General features: G+C 37.1%; 1 protein-coding gene across 1 annotated transcript in view; it reads right to left on the reverse strand.

Annotated features, from left to right (window-relative positions):
• Nucleotides 1–16,758, reverse strand: part of ERC2 (ELKS/RAB6-interacting/CAST family member 2) — a 339,531-nt gene that overhangs the window by 243,067 nt on the left and 79,706 nt on the right. Inside the window, exon 4 of the mRNA XM_031046076.2 lies at nt 5,944–6,018. Coding sequence (XP_030901936.2) covers nt 5,944–6,018 — 75 coding nt within the window. The remainder of the gene's footprint in view (nt 1–5,943; nt 6,019–16,758) is intronic.

Here is a 16,758-nt window from a genome sequence, read left to right on the forward strand (position 1 = left end):
ATACTGCTATCAAATCAGCTTTCTCCATCAGACTTCAGTTTAGAAATGTTCTACTCGTATTAGTGAAGATAAAAGCAAACCCTAAGCTTCACTGCACTGCAGAATGATGTTCACTGAAATATGTTAATACTTACATGACCTGTTACGACATCGCATCTGGGAGCAGTGCTCATCAAATCTCTCCAGCTAAGTCTTTAAGAGTCTGTCTTTATGGACTGAATTTGTATTTTACATGTTTGCAAATATAACATGGCAGAAATAATTTACAGCACAGCCTGTTATGCTCTTTAGAAGGTTTGTACATCACAGAACAACATCTAAGCTTTATAAGAGATACCTAACAACCTGTGGAGACATTTTCTGTACTTCTGCACTGTCATGAGTTCTAACTCCCCAAGGAAAAGTTTATTTTTAATCAATCTGCATATGGTGATTACAGCTGTGCAAAAAACTGGGTTTTCTATCTACAGAACAAATGTCACTGTTTTGTATTGACTTTTTACTGGAACAGAATAGAGGAATTCTGCAAGTTCTGAAGACTAAAATCTGCTTCCAAATAATACACAAAAAACATTAGGTGATGACAAGACAGAAGAGAAGCCAGACATCACCTTTGTTCACAGGCTGTTCAAGGAGGCAGAAGTACTGTTCCTTTATGTATAAACACTACAGGACCAGCAGTTCTGCAAATACACTGGACAAGCTGTTGGTTTGCCCAGGAAACATGAACTGGACAACTGCTAGCAAGTGAGGAACCTTCCAGTCCAAGATAATACAGGCAGCCTAGAGTCCCCAGCAGGTACTGTCACAAGGGAGCTGCACTGACCTACAGCTGAACAGAAAAGATAGCTTTGCTTTAGCTAAAAGTTTTAACAGAATAGGCACATTCCCATAAAAATCTTCTGATTCAGCTGAATCAGCATTTTCCCACAGAAAACTTCAATTGGAGACGTTTCAACCAGCTCTTGTTGTGGCACAGGGTCTGGCAATCTTTCAGAAGCTGAAACAGGAACAGATGCAGTATTCCTCCTAACCCCTAAGTCTTATCCACATTAGCAGCATTCTAAGAAGAACTGCATGGGTCTGTGTTGAATCACAAAGAGGATTCCTTTGCAGCAATATTAAGGAAGCAGCTTAGTATTAAATGGTACTAATAAACGTCTTTCAGTTCTACAACAATGCAACATTTGTACAGATTCTTCCAGTCAGGCCTTCTAAATCAGTTAAAAGACATTAAGATTATATAGCAGGATTTGTGATAGAGATCAGAGTACTCACCCTAATCTATCCCCTCCTTCCAGCAGTAACCAAAACCTCTTCCTCATCCCCCTTATTAGAATAGTGTTTCACATATTCTGAGAGAGAGGTTAGTGCTATTTCTAGGCTGGACCTAGCAGAAATCTCTCTCTTTAGAACATGAAACAATTTGTATGCATCCTGCTGCTGAGGAAAATAATATTCAAGAACAAAAAGGAGACTAACTTTACAAATTAGTTTCTACAGTAATGCTTCATGATCCTCATATACCCAGTCCTTACAACAAGAGTGCTATAGCACATTTCCTGAACACTTGAGGGTTGAAAAGGGGCAAAACATTTGTAAATACTACAGCATTCCAACCCATCTTCCTCTGAAACAGAAGGAAATGAAATGCTACTCTTCATAATTTTAAATATGTGATAAATTTAAACTATGTCTGTGAAAGATCTTGCTTGTAGGGCATTCAACAAGCAATCAGAGCAAACACTTGAAACTTCACATTTAAGAAAACTGACATTTAAATGCATGTATGCACACGCTTACCAACAGACCATACACAACTACTCTTACTATATACTTATTTTAGCTTTGCCAATTTAATACAGAGAATATTCAGGTTTATTTTTGAGGACAAAGGGAAATGAAAGTTCATGCAATCATAACAGTAAGAGTATGTTGCACTGCAAACACACAGACACACTTTTCTAGAACCAAACCCATACCTGAAATATGAAAGCTGGATCAATACATAAAGATGTCTCTTTCTGCAAGTAAGGTAAACCACAAATATTTTCATTTACTTAACAGCTTACCACATTTAAAGACTTTTTAATTCCTGTTGCTATACTACTTACATTTCAGGATGGTCCATACCCTACACTTACGGTGAGCTTTATGCTGTATCTGTAGGCAACTTATTTCTGATTCTGTCTTACAAATAATGTCACTTGTTTAAGCACGGAGCTGTCTGAACAAGATCACAGAATCATAGGATGATTTGTGTTGGAAGCAACCTTTAAGGCTCATCTAGTTCCAAACCCCTGCCATGGGCAAGGACATCTTCCACTAGATCAGTTTGCTCCAAGCCTTGTCCATCCTCACCTTGAACAGTGCCAAGGAGAGGACAGCCACAGCTTCTCTGGGCATCTCACCATCTCACCACCGTCACAGGGAAGAACTTCTTCCATATATCCAATGGAAACCTATTCTGTTTAAAACTGAACCACTGCCCCTTGTCCTGTCACAACATACCCTACTAGAAAGTCTGTCCATGTCTTTCATATAAGCCCTCGTTAAGCACTGAAAAGAAGGTCTCCAAGAAGCCTTCTCTCTTCTGCAGGCTGAACAAGTCCCTCTCTCTGCCTTTCCCCACAGGAAAGTGTTGCAGCCTTCTGCATGCACAGAAATGATCATTTCTGTGGCCCTCCTCTGGCCTCACTCCAACAGGTCTGTGCCTGTCTTGTAATGAGGACTCCACAATAGAATGCAGTTCCCAGCGTAGGAACTCATAAAAGATGAGTAAGTTTTAACTCAATTTATGTGCTCAGGTGTACTTCTTACTGCAAAAATGAAATTAGAAGTGTGCTTCCTTTTACTCTTTTTTATTGTATTAATCAGTGTTAATCAAACTTCAGTTATCACTCATATATTCAGACATATCAGTGATCCAGCATTTGCCAGCACACAATATGCAAAGAAGTATTCAAGTTTCAGAGAAACAGGAGCTTGACGGAATAACAGAGGCACATGAGAAAAGGAAGCATCCTGCCCTCCTTCAGTCCTGTGGCTCTGCCTTCCAGAAGAACGGGCTTCTGGAGAAGGTCTGTTGCAGACAAGGGAACAGAGAATAAAGAACGTAAGAGAACAAACAAAAGACATGTGACATCTGGAAGCAAGTGTGTCTAAAGCAAAACCAGAAAGTTAGGAAAGAAAGGGCTGTGCAATGAATCTGAGAAGATTGTGTCTGAAAATGAATGAATAAATACATCACCAGAAACAGGAGTTAAGATACAGGATGGGAAGTTTCTGTCTTTGCTGTATGCCTCCCTCTCCCCCTTCTTTTTAATGAGTATAGAGAAGATAGTCACTGGTCAAGGAGATGTTATGCAGAAAATACAGTTACTATAAGAAACAGCAACTACTTGTAAAGTTTTCAGAGAGAAATGAGAAGCTTGACAGGAAAGGTAGCACAGAAGAAAAGTTGTTTAGGACCAAAAAGAAGAATCACACGTGAGATGATAGGTATACTTCACTGAATGAAACAGAGGACTACCTGGGAAAAGGGACAGAAGGCATTCAGAAGTGGCAAGGGACAGAAAACAACACAGGAAAGAATAGAGGGATGTATGCAGGAAGGAAAGCTGCCTCCTGGCATAGCCTGGGGGAGCCACAGAGGGGACTCAGACAAAAGCTAAGTGGTGAAGGGGTGGAAGAGGTTGGGTGCGGTATAGAGAAATGTATACTGCTTGGAGCCTCTGCACAGGGGAGTGTTTGCCCCAGATTGCCATATTACAGGGTAATCCTCTCCCTGCTTCTACCCTCAACACTGTAGGGGAATAATTGCTTCAATGCTTCATCATTCAAAACAAATGTTCCACATCTTTTTCAAAACAAATGCTGTCTGGATTAAGACAATTTAAATCTACTTGAAAACATTCCAAAGCTGGAACTTGTAATGAAAACTGCTGTTTAATCATGTGGATTTCAACCTCTTACATTTGCCCCTTTTTCTTTTCAATATTAGGCTTGTTTTAGACAGGGCAACCCCAAAGGATTGTGTGTTCACCAGAAAACCGAGTGCCTCAGAGCCAAAAGGGAGCCCTGCATCAGAATGCTCCAGCAGCATCATTACAGCCTCATCCATGACAAATGGAGAGTCCTGACTACAAAGATCAGCTTTTTAAGGAGTGGACCATTGCACACCACACCAAACTCTCCTGGAGACACTGAAAAGACCTCCCTGTCTTCAGGGACAGACACTGTCAGACTGGCTGCAATCACAGTCATCACGTGTGTCATTCGCATGTCATGTCCAAGGTTATATTTGCAACATAACCTTGACATTGTTAATAACCCACATAGGAGACCATAAGTTATTCTAACAAACTATTTTTGTATCCAAAAATTTCAATGTATAATTCTGAATATTAATAGAAAGAAACAAGTTTCTTTCCCATATACTCTGAATAACAAGTTACTGCAAAAATATGTTTTAGATTTGATATATAGACTTCTGAATTAGAGTTACCAGGGAAGATCCAAGGCAAATACACATCAGAAGACATACTACTAACTAAGGTACCTTTGTTACTCATATAACCCAAACTCATTGTTATCTGTTAAAAGGCAGATTCTATACATATGAAGTCCTGCTGTCGCTGTAACTGTGTATTTACCACAATGCTCAGACATGCTGAACTCATTTGCTCATAACAGAAGTCACTGGCAAAATGAGGCCTTTAATTTGCACTTCCTTTTAAGACTGAAAGACCATCATTAATGTGTTTCAGGCAGCACTGGCAACTCACAAATTATCTCAAGTCTCTTGGTAGTTTTCTTAAAGATGCACATTCCAGATTTATAGAATTATGTGAAAATATCAGTTTTCACTTTTCAAATTATTATCTTTTGTTACTTGGGGGAAAAAAGCTACAACACTTTAGTAATATTATATATCAAAAAGAGTAAACTATATTTAGGACTAAGAAAGGAATTTAATCACATTTTGCCATAGCACTCTGCTGATGCAATGGGTATTTTCCTTAGGGTAGATGCAAAATGATGGCCAAATACCACCAACAGAAGTACTGTTGTGAAAAACTTCAAGAAGACTTTTACATCAACTTTGGACAATTTGTGTTTTCTTGCATTCGTCAGTTTATTCAATCTACTTTGGCTCACCTGAAACTGCCTCTCCCCAGCCTTTAAAAAGCAATATGCAGTTATTATTCCATAATGCTGAACTTGATGTTTGTAATAAAGTCTTATTAAGACAAAGTATGAGAGAAATACTAATTATTTCTAAATTCACAGAAAAAAATGGGAAGTAAAAGGAAGCATTTAATGATTTAATAGCAAAAGTTATAAATGGAGGAGTTGTGTATTAACCCTGGTAGACAGCCACTTACTCCCCCTAAGTGAAACAGGGGAGACAACTGGAAAAGCAAAAGTGAGAAAACTCATGGATCAAGATAAAGTATATTTGATACAGAAAACAAAGCTGTGCAACATAAGCCAAGCAAATTATGGAATTCATTCACTACTTCCCACTGGCAGGCAGATGTCTGGCTATTTCCTGGAAAGCAGGCATCATGCTTAACAGTCACCTGGGACAACAAATGCCATAACTCTGAATGTCCTCCCCTCAAGTTTTATTGCTGAGCATGACATTCTGTGGTATGGAATAACTCTTTGGTCAATTCAGGTGAGCTGTCCCAGCTGCGTTCACCCCTACTTGCTGAGGCAGTGGGGGGAGCAGAGTTAGAAGCTGAGAAAGCCTTGGCTCTGTGTAAGCACTGCTCAGTAACAGCTAAAACAAAGTGTTATCAATAGGGTTTTGGCCCCAAATTCAAAATACAACACCACGCAGGCTGCTATGAGGAATATTAACTCCATCCCAGCCATAAGCAGTGCATGAGTTCATAGTACAAAAATAATACATGGGAAAACATGCAAAGAACATACCTTCATTTCAATAACTGTTTGAAGAGCCTTCGTCTTTGCTGGCTCAGGCTGAAGCTGGGTTCTTCTGTGTAACTCCTGTGGAGGGACACGATAGAAATAAGCCTGACGACTCATATTTCCATTACTTTAATCACTCATATGAATTTCTATCAGCAACATAAAAATCTGATTATTAGAAGCATGTAGGTCCAAATGCCACAGGTGCTTCCCTCTCCATAAGCCCTCCAGCATCGCTGCAGTCCCTTTCTTATATTACAGTCAACTCTAATGGCACATGCGCTATTTCCGAAGCCCTTATCAATAATTAATGTCAACAGTGACAAAGCCAGCAAGTAATTTATTAGCCCAAATACAATGCTGCTGTTTCTGCCTAAAGATCAAAACTTAAATCAGTCGTGTTACTAATTCTCCAATGAGCCATTTAAAATCTATTACTGTAGTTTCTTCTTAGTTTTTTCTTCTAGTACCTGAAATAAGAAATTTAAAGACATTATATTTAAATTTGACATTTTAAAGATAATAATTATAGTGGGTTGATGCAGCACCATCTACAGTAGCAATTACACTTCAGTTTTCACATTTTCATACTATTTTTCATGCATCTTAATCTGCAGGTATAATAAAAATAGATTCCATTAGTTAAAACATAACAGAATTAATGTCTACTGGTCTTTAGGAGAAAAAGAGCACATGAAGACAGCAGCACTCACTCTTTTATAAAACACAGGAGTTGTACCTCAGCATGAGATATGTCAATAAAAAACTCACATGTCTACATAGAACAATGTAAAGCTGTAATGAAACATCATCATTTAAGAATAGAAAGCTGTAATGAAATATTATCATTTAACATTCTCACCAGCAGAGATCCCAGCATAAGGGGCGCAGAACCTGCACACCACCCTGTGCCCCCCACTTTCAGTGTTCCCCTGTACTGGCACAGGTCACCCAAAGACGTGGTGGATGCTCCATTCCTGGAGACATTCAAGGCCAGGCTGGAAGTAGTTCTGAGCAACCTGATCTGGTTGAAGATGTCCCTGCTCACTGCATGGGGGTTGGAGTAGAAACCTGTGAAGGTCCCTTCCAACCCAAACTGTTCTATGATTTTAAGAATACCATGATGCTTATAATACCCTTCCCAGAAACATTTAATTGTAACAGTTTATTATTAAACTGTTTATTTTATTAAAACAGTTTATTATAAAACAAAACTGAAACAGGACAGATACAATCCTGTTTATAGTCCTTCAGAGCCCTTCCCTCTAAAAGACAGGACTGCTATGGCAGATTTCCTTCTCTCCCTGCTCTTTCTACCCCAGTGCTCCACATACACACTTGAACTAACTTTATAACCACAAAAAATACATTTATGCCTAGCGGACACAGAAGCTTAGTTCATTCACCACAAAGACATTACCTGACTCCAGATCCTGAACAACTGTGTCTTCCAAGTTATGCCTCTCCAGGGTGGAGGAGTCATCAAACCAAACCATAACACACCTAACACTCTGAGTCTTAATTATCTTTATTCCTATCTTTCAATTCCCCTTCTCTGGAGTCAAACAATGTACAAGTTAATAATCAATTGACAGACTATTAACTATATAAGCAACTCTGGTTTGTGCAGGTTTATTATCCTGCCCCACCTCAGCCTATCCACATTTCTGGTCTTGTCTACCTTTTAGCCCACAAGCATAAAAGATGTCATTTTTTTGTACCATGAACTAACTATCCATCCATTTCTTGTTCTGTTTAATAATAAGCATATTGCTTATCAGTGCTTTTGAGAAACAACCGCTCTTTAAAGACTTAGGTAGTAGAGGAGATCTGGAGCATGTTGTTACATTAAAATATACTGATAATTATAAGATACATTAAAACATTGCATGGCCTAATGTATTAAAATAACTGAAAGGGACAAGTTTGTCATGTGTGCTCCATTTAACTGAACATAGATTACTTGAGATGTAGTATATGGCAGGACATACAATCAACACACCCACCCCCAAAATTGCCAGGTTGACAACTTTTGGTTTAAATAAAAGAAGCTTTACATAAGCTTTTTGGTTAACAGAAAACTTTATGTATACAGAAAAAGATCAATACTATGATCTGTAGGATTACAGTTAAGCAGACAAGTTATGGCCAAAGGGCTGGTAAATTAAGAACATTTAGCTCATACCAGTTTTTCAGAGTCTACTGTTCATGATCCTAACCCACAAACATAATGGGGCTTGGGCAGTTTTCATTCCCTCTTTGTACTATAGCTAACAATAATACCTTAGCCCATGACTGAAGCTCTTGGGAACCCTGGCAATATAAAGAAAGCAGTTAGATCTGCGCTGTCATCCACACTCTGTTTTGCCCACTCTGCTATTTCCATAGAAGGGATGCACAAAAACATAACCGTTAAGCTGTTAAGTTAGATTCTGACCTGAAATAACCTATTGGTACCTTGACCACAGGACTGCCCTCAAGTGTCACATCAGGTGCAAGTGTCTGAATGCATACCTAAGTAGCTCTGCATGCTTTTGTTATTACATTTAATATATTACAGTTACATGTATGTATACTTAAACTACCTCTAACATATGACAACGACGAACTTCAGATTTTGCATTGGGCATTTATGAAGAAGTACATCTGAATGGTGTGTTTTCCTCAGGTCTGTGTGTTTGGGGTTTTGGTTCTTTGTAGGGTTTTGCTTGTCTGTGGTTTTAAGAAAAGAGAAAGAAAAGAAAAGAAAGAAAAGAAAAGAAAGAAAGAAAAGAAAGAAAGAAAAGAAAGAAAAGAAAGAAAAGAAAGAAAAGAAAGAAAAGAAAGAAAAGAAAGAAAAGAAAGAAAAGAAAGAAAAGAAAGAAAAGAAAGAAAAGAAAGAAAAGAAAGAAAAGAAAGAAAAGAAAGAAAAGAAAGAAAAGAAAGAAAAGAAAGAAAAGAAAGAAAAGAAAGAAAAGAAAGAAAAGAAAGAAAAGAAAGAAAAGAAAGAAAAGAAAGAAAAGAAAGAAAAGAAAGAAAAGAAAGAAAAGAAAGAAAAGAAAGAAAAGAAAGAAAAGAAAGAAAAGAAAGAAAAGAAAGAAAAGAAAGAAAGAAAGAAAAGAAAGAAAAGAAAGAAAAGAAAGAAAAGAAAGAAAAGAAAGAAAAGAAAGAAAAGAAAGAAAGAAAGAAAGAAAGAAAGAAAGAAAGAAAGAAAGAAAGAAAGAAAGAAAGAAAGAAAGAAAGAAAGAAAACTATCCATGTTATAAAAGAAACCATTGCAAATCACCTATCCAGGGAATCTCTCCATCACCACTAGCTGTTTGTTGCACATGAAACAAGTACCTTCACTACACAAATGTTTTAAAGAATAATAATATGTCGTAGACTTGTCAGTTCTTCAGATATCATGGAAAAACAGTTGGCCACTCATACCACTATCTGATCAGCAAAAATTACAGCTAATTCTAAGACCAGACTTCGCTCCCCAAGGCCACATAAACTGAGCTGGAATATAAACAGGATTCCACACACTACCCAAGGAGACAAAACAGAGTTTCCACCCCCTTAGCCAAAGATGAATAGTCTGCCAAAGATGAGTATTCCTAGATGTCTATCATAGCATGAAGCTTTGCCTCATAATACTTTTCCTGTTTGCTTTATGAATCAATCTGATGCTGGCTGACTTAAAAGCTTTTCTTTTCTATCCCTGATGGTAAAATGAAACAGACTTTAGGATTCTGGAGAAGATCAGAAAATGACTCCCACTTTATTATTTTGTGTGGGTTTTCTTCCAATCAGATTCAAATGTTTGGAGACTCCCACAAGGCTCAGTTTTTCAATCTATGCTGTTCTATGGATGCATTTTTTCCTTTGGGTTACCTGATTCAGGGATATACTTTTGGGGTACTGATTCAATGATACTACCACATTGTGTGCATGATACCTTACACTGATTGGTTTACTACCAAAGGTCATCTGCAGGGTTTCAAGTTTGACTGAAGAGCTAACCAAAAGATATTCTGCATGTTTCATGAAGTCCTTACAGCCTAAGGAAACCAGATTTTTATCCATTACCTCATTTCTGGAATGATGCCGCTTTGTCTTTTTCATTTTTTTTAATAAAAAGTCCAGAAAGGCTTATAAAAAACTTAAAAATAGAACTATCAGGGGTAGTTTCTTTTAACCTGAACTGCATAGAATGGAACTCTTGATGTTTATGCTTTTATCCATGATAAATTAATTGTGCCATCGTCTCTGCAGCCGTCAAGGTCTATCCTAATAATCCCTCAGAGATGCACTCATTTATGAAATTACACTTTCATTATAACCGCTGACATCTGTATCACTCCAATTGGTACCAGTTCTGAATAACCACTTGGCACATGTAAATTCATCATAATTCTATATAACCAGATGCCCACACTTGGGATTTCAAAATGAGTCTCAGTCATCAAGGTGATTAACACACCCACACATAATTGACAGGTAAATAGATCTTTTTCTTCATATTAAATTTATTCTAACATTGTCTGCTTTTAGACCAAAACGAGTTTTAAAACAAAGCTAGCCACTGCTTTCTCCTTTCATATGGTTCTTGGATATTAGATTGACTAGCACCTTGTGTTGGCCTCAGAAGTAACTTAAGCATACAATTTTACCACTAAACATCAAAAAATCCCAAGAGGACACAGTTTATATCATTTATTTCCTAAAATAATGGTGGAAGATAAGTCCTGTTCTTTTGTTCAGAAATGGTTAAAAGATCATGTAAGATTTTATCACTATCAACTAATATACATATAGTATATATAGTATACTATTATAGTATGTATATATATAGTATACATATGTATAGTATACCAGTATATTATATACTTAGCATAGTCTAAGCCTAACACTAATTAAAACCTAACTGAAACTTCTTTCTCATCTCAACTCTATTAGAAGACACTTTATCACTTGGCTGCAGGAAAGCCAGAGTGCTGCAAAATGATCCTCCTTTCATTCTCTGCCTGATGTATTATATTAAGGTTCCTAAGACATTACTGACTATGAGTTGCTCTGATTAGATGAGGTTGAGCTGAACCTCTTAAATAAAAGGCTATACCAGTGCTGTTAATGCAGTTCAAGGTTTTACTTTCTATTTACATAAAACTGCTCTTAATGATTACAGAGCAAAAGGAAAATGGAGTTATAAACCAGAAGATTTTTAAAAAATAACATAAATCCTTAGATTGATAAAAATAATGATATAATAGGAACAAAGACATCAGAATCAAATAACCATTGGAAGAAGACAGATAATTAAAGATGGCAGCAACCATACCATACCTAATGCAATGTAAAACCAGGCATAAGAAACCATTATGTCAGTAAATCTAGCTTCCTGTATTCCTAGGCAAAATGTTCAAATCTGTAAATCACAGCAGGCAATAGTATGGGAGCTGCTAGTTCTCTCAAACACCTCAAAGCAGACTGCTTCCATTCTCCTGGATAAGAAAGCCTTGGTATTGCTTCTACATGATCTGCTTGTCTGAACTTTAAATTTTAAATTCAGCAGTATACCAATATTTCAATCAATTACTTAAGTAAAAGCACAGCCACTCAAAAGTGTCTAGTGTTTCTTCAGCCAAAAATACCATTAGAAAGACAAATCAAATTCTATTTAACCAGAATACTACAAAAATGTAAAATAGATTAATTTATTTTTACCATATAAGCTTATCTTCTCCTTCCCTTTTTCTAACCCTTTGCATCTACCCCCAGCCAAAATGGTCTCATAGTCATCTAGATGAAAGTATATTTAAGAAGCTCTTATCTTTCTGGAAACTGTAAACTGACAACAGTGAACACTTCCATGTCTGGCTCCTGTATGTAGGAAAACAAAGCCCTATTATTAGCAAGGATTCCAACAATCATGTTGCTATTGGTCATCTCTTACAAACGTCCTACCATAGGTATTTGAAACCTGTTAAAGAAATTTTGTCAAATCCCAACAAATTTTATGGTTTGAAGAAATGAAAATGTAGATACAAGCATATGAAAAGAAAAAATTATGGGAAATTATAAAGAGCTATTAACCATTATAAAGAGCTATTAACTATTACAAAGAGCTAATAACTATTATAAAGAGCTAATAACTATTATAAAGAACTAATAATAAATACTGTGCTAGAGAGTTTCTTCGTAAGCTAAATTCTCATAGTTAAGCAAAATACTCAGACGCATGCCTAATTCTCTCTCCATTTAGCATTCTCAAATAATGAGTTTCAATGAATATGGAAGAAATTGCATGAACTGAGCACCATGGCCAAACTATAAAAGGAAGATCAATAGTACAGACCAGTCTAGTGACAATCTTATTGGTCTCAGTGTTACTCTTCAACAATTCTGACACCGCTCATAGACTACATTAGAAAACTTGGGTGTGTGAAGAAAGGGAGGAGGGAGTTTTTACACCAGATTAAGCAACCAATCTGAAACACTAACCAAAATATTTCTCTACAACGATACTTCCATTTACTCCTGAATTCATGCACAGAATAAGGGTTTATGGTACATTTTACCAATATGCTTAAAGCAGACTATAAGGAAAAATAATCTGATCTTTAAAAAATGCAGCTTTTCTTTGACATGTATGTCAAAAACACCTTCAGGAAACCATGTATGTTGTCATATTAGACTAGTGTCCTCTGGCAAGACCACATATAAAAAGTTTCAAGTGAAAAGATGATTTGTGTATGGAGCTTGAAATGCATGTGGGACTATTTAGCTTTTACTTGAAAGCACATAGAACGTTTCCTGAAAGGAACTACTGAAACTCTACTTTAACCAGAATTCTTGACAATTTCTTCTCTCTGTAGAAGGAACAAAATGTCCAGAGGATCCTTTTTTTTTGCTCATTCTCATTAACCTCTTGTCCTCCTACAAAAATGACTTCTCCAAAGTTAAAAAGGGAAAAGTGACTGCTTCACAAATACCTTCAGAGAAACAAACTCAACAATAAATGGGTTTCTCTTTTCTCCCCATCATAAGTTTATTTACAAACCAGTAACAAAACCCTTAAATGGATACAAGTAAAGGAAACCCACGTATGTTTTCAGGAATTGTCAGGATCAGAAAATAGAAGTTCCGATCATTGCTTACTCTTCTGCAAAGCATATATGCTCTGGAAACATCCTGGCTAAGAAGACTTTCTCTTTGCAGTGCATCAGAGATTTAAAACCACAGGGAAATGCCAATTTTTAAAGAACTAAATGTCTAAAATAGGCATTTATTAATATCCCAGCTGCAGTAAAAGGGGTCAATTTACATAAGGACACATGAATGAAACATAGTTGGCAGTTAGAGACCAAGATTTTTTGGCATTTGTATTTGGGTGTGGGGTTGGGTTTTGGGTTTTTTTTCAGAAAAGTATTTTTTTAAGATCACATTTTGAAAGTCTAAAAACTGCAAAATCCTTATCAAACAAATCCTGAAATCCATGATGTGCACAAATCCTTACCCATCAGATCCATGATTTAAAGATCACCTTCCACCCTCCCAAAACTGTTTACTCTTTCCTCCCTCTTTGGAAATCTGAACACACAAAGAATTTCTTAATAATGTTGGAAAAGAAAGAAATATCAGATGAGTTTTACAATAAGTGTAACACAATACTGACCATGGAGTAACAGTGGAATTCCACCTTAGGGCATAACTAAGAGTAGGCTTGCCTATAGCTCCTGCCATCAGCAGCATACAGGCAAAGCTTAAAAGCGGAAAGTCACAACAACAATTACCAAATAGGATGCTAAGATCCAGAACGCACAACAGAGATGCTGCTGCCTGCTAATTTCACTCTTCAGAAACAAACAAAAAGCACCAAAACAAACAAACTAAAAAGATAAACTCAAAACCCTTTCAAAGCATGTATAGTACCATGAGATGGGATGTTACAAGCAGTGCCAACATATAATGCTTGTGGTATTTCCATGGGTCAGTTCTATAGGAACAGCATTTCCAAATAGCTCTCAAATCCAAATGACTAACATCCTGCTAGCTCCCTTAAACAAGCTGAAATACAACTTCTGTTCTAGAAACGCAAGAAGACAAAGGGTAATAACCATGTTAGCGCATTCCCCATCTTCCAGCCTGTGCCCACAACCAGTAATTGTTTTGATTTCTGTCCATTTGTGCTCCCCTGACACCAAATGCTGGTGAAAAACCCATTTAAATGTTCCTTCTTAACTGGAAGCAAAATAACCAAAACCAGACTCGAACTCAACTACTCAGAGCCACAATTACTACATTTCACACACCTCTAGTTCACTGAAGAATGTATTAGCAGGTGTTAGTAAACACTGCAATTCAGACATGCAGTTCACTACTCTGGGTACAAATCATAAAACATCAATCCTTGAGCAAAGCAGCACTGCAAACACCCCAAGCCAAGCAAGAAAAGTGGTGTCATTCCCTATGTGATGCACACCCCCATGTTGCAGTAATGCTTTAGGCCAATAACTATGGGACTTTTTCATTTTGAAAAGCATAGTCTCATAGGTCTACCTTCTAATATCCATACTTCCTACAAATGGATATACTGCTTTATTATCTTTTAAGCCTAACTTTTAGTGTATTCCTCACTGTCTCTTTTCACATTAGCTTACTAAAATCACAAGCTAAAACTATTTATGGTTTTGATTTTCAGTTCCCCAATTCTCCAGGAAGTACTTTTCTAAAGATGGGTGGGTTTTACTTACACGTATTTAAAATTACTGCTGGTTTAGGCTATTTAGTATTTAAACATCAGGTCTTAATCAGCAAAGCCAACAAACATCAGAGCTAATAACACTTCAAATGTGTAAGTTCCTTGGCTCTTTGGTATAGCAATTTTTTTTAATGTAAACAAAGTTTTGTGGTGATATTTGTGGTGTCCCTCAGGGGTCCATATTGGCACCAATACTATTTAATATCTTGATCACTGACAGACAGTGGGATTCAGTGCACCCTCAGCAAGTCTGTGGATGACACCAAGCCAAGTGATGCAGTCAGCTGCTAATGCTTGAGGGAAATGATGCCATTCAAAGGGATGTTGACAGGCTGGAGGAGTGGGCCTGAGTGAACGACATGAAGTTCAACGAGGCCAAGGTCCTTCACATGGGTCACAGCAACCCCCAGTATCAATACAGGCTGGAGAAAGGATGAATGGATTGAGAGCAGCCCTCCAGAGAAGGGCTTAGAGATATCAGTAGATGAAAAATTAGACATTATTATAACAGAATTAACAAAGATTACACTTGTCATAGTGTCACATAACAGAACCTCAGAGCTCTTAACTAACCAAGTTATCTCCCCTAGATATTCAGACAAATTCCACCCCTACATTCCCAAGGAGTTAGCAGAAGTGCAGGTAAATGCTGGCTTGCTGGATCAAATTAAAACACAAAAGGATCACCTAAGTTCTATACTCTGTATCCAACCCGTCAGTTGAGATATGCCAACCAAGTCAGTCTTTTTGCACAGTGAAGAGGTAAGGGTAATGTCTAAAGATCTGAGAATCCAGAGCACTCATTTCATTCTGAAGGTTATATTCTGCAGAAGAGCCTGAATGCATCATTACAGGAACACATGTATTGTAAAATACAATTGGCTGTATATGAGAGTATTGAAGTAAAGCAAACACCATCAGTGTCATCCACAAGAACTAGCCGTGATGTGCCTGATGTGTCGCTTGCATTTGTACAGTGCGCTACCAGAAGTAGAAGAAAAAAACATTGAAGTCACATGGAAAATAACTTGCACAAGTAGGTACCATCCAGTTGATTATTTAACATTCTTTTAGTTTGCCAGGGCTCTGCTAAACCCAAGTTCATACATCAGCTCGTGATAGTACGAGAAAGAAGAAAAACAACAACTAATAAATAAAAAAAGGAAGAAAATTCTCTTAGCATTTGCTCTATTTCTTTTTCCATTGCCTGGGAAACAAAGTGTTGCTTGGTAACTTCAACCCATCTGTTCAAGTTTCCTCTTTCAGTCTTCCTTTTTATCAGAATGAAAAAACCTTCCTTAACATAAAATACGATCAGTGGAAAAATAGGTTTTCTCACTGCATAAAAGATGCTATAGTTCCTTCTCTGCATTAAAGTTACGGCGAGAGTTAAAAATATCTGATATGGTTTCTTTAAAACAATGCCATTTCCCCTTTGGTTTATTCCTTTTATTCCTTGCCTCAGGGCAATAAGCACCAAGGCAGCACTGCCTTACACAGTTTAGAGACTGCATCTTTTCTGTAACTATATGCTGAACATGAGTATCTGTAGGCCTGGGGCTAAGGAGCAGATTACAAACTACTTTGTTGTGCATCATTACTTAAATGCTGAATGCAGATGGTATCGTAAGTATCTAAATGCTCATCTTTCTCTAAAGATGTAAATCAAAGGCATCTCCACTGAAATTACTGTATTATCAGTCCCTAAAGGTGTATTTTCTGAACTTCAGGAATCCATGTGATGGCATAAACAGGGTAAGACTGGAAAACAGACAAATGGAGAAAACCTACATGAGCATGTAGGATACCAAATTCTGTACAGAAGACGTTACCAAATGTGTCCAGAAATTCCCACCACAAAGAGAAGTGTAACAGTTACCTAACACTCTCCCATTTTTGTATTTTTAGTCATTAAACTTACCTCACTATAGAGTATGGGGTTTTGTTTGGTAACTTTTGGAGACAGACTTGCAGAAGGGCTAAACATACAGTTTCAAACATTAAAAATGCTTTAATATGCTGAGAAAATAATCACATGCTATATATTATCTCATTATCTACATCTATATTTTTCCAACTCAAAAACTTAG

This window comes from Melopsittacus undulatus, chromosome 9, assembly GCF_012275295.1.
Source record: "Melopsittacus undulatus isolate bMelUnd1 chromosome 9, bMelUnd1.mat.Z, whole genome shotgun sequence".
Classification (NCBI taxonomy): domain Eukaryota; kingdom Metazoa; phylum Chordata; class Aves; order Psittaciformes; family Psittaculidae; genus Melopsittacus; species Melopsittacus undulatus.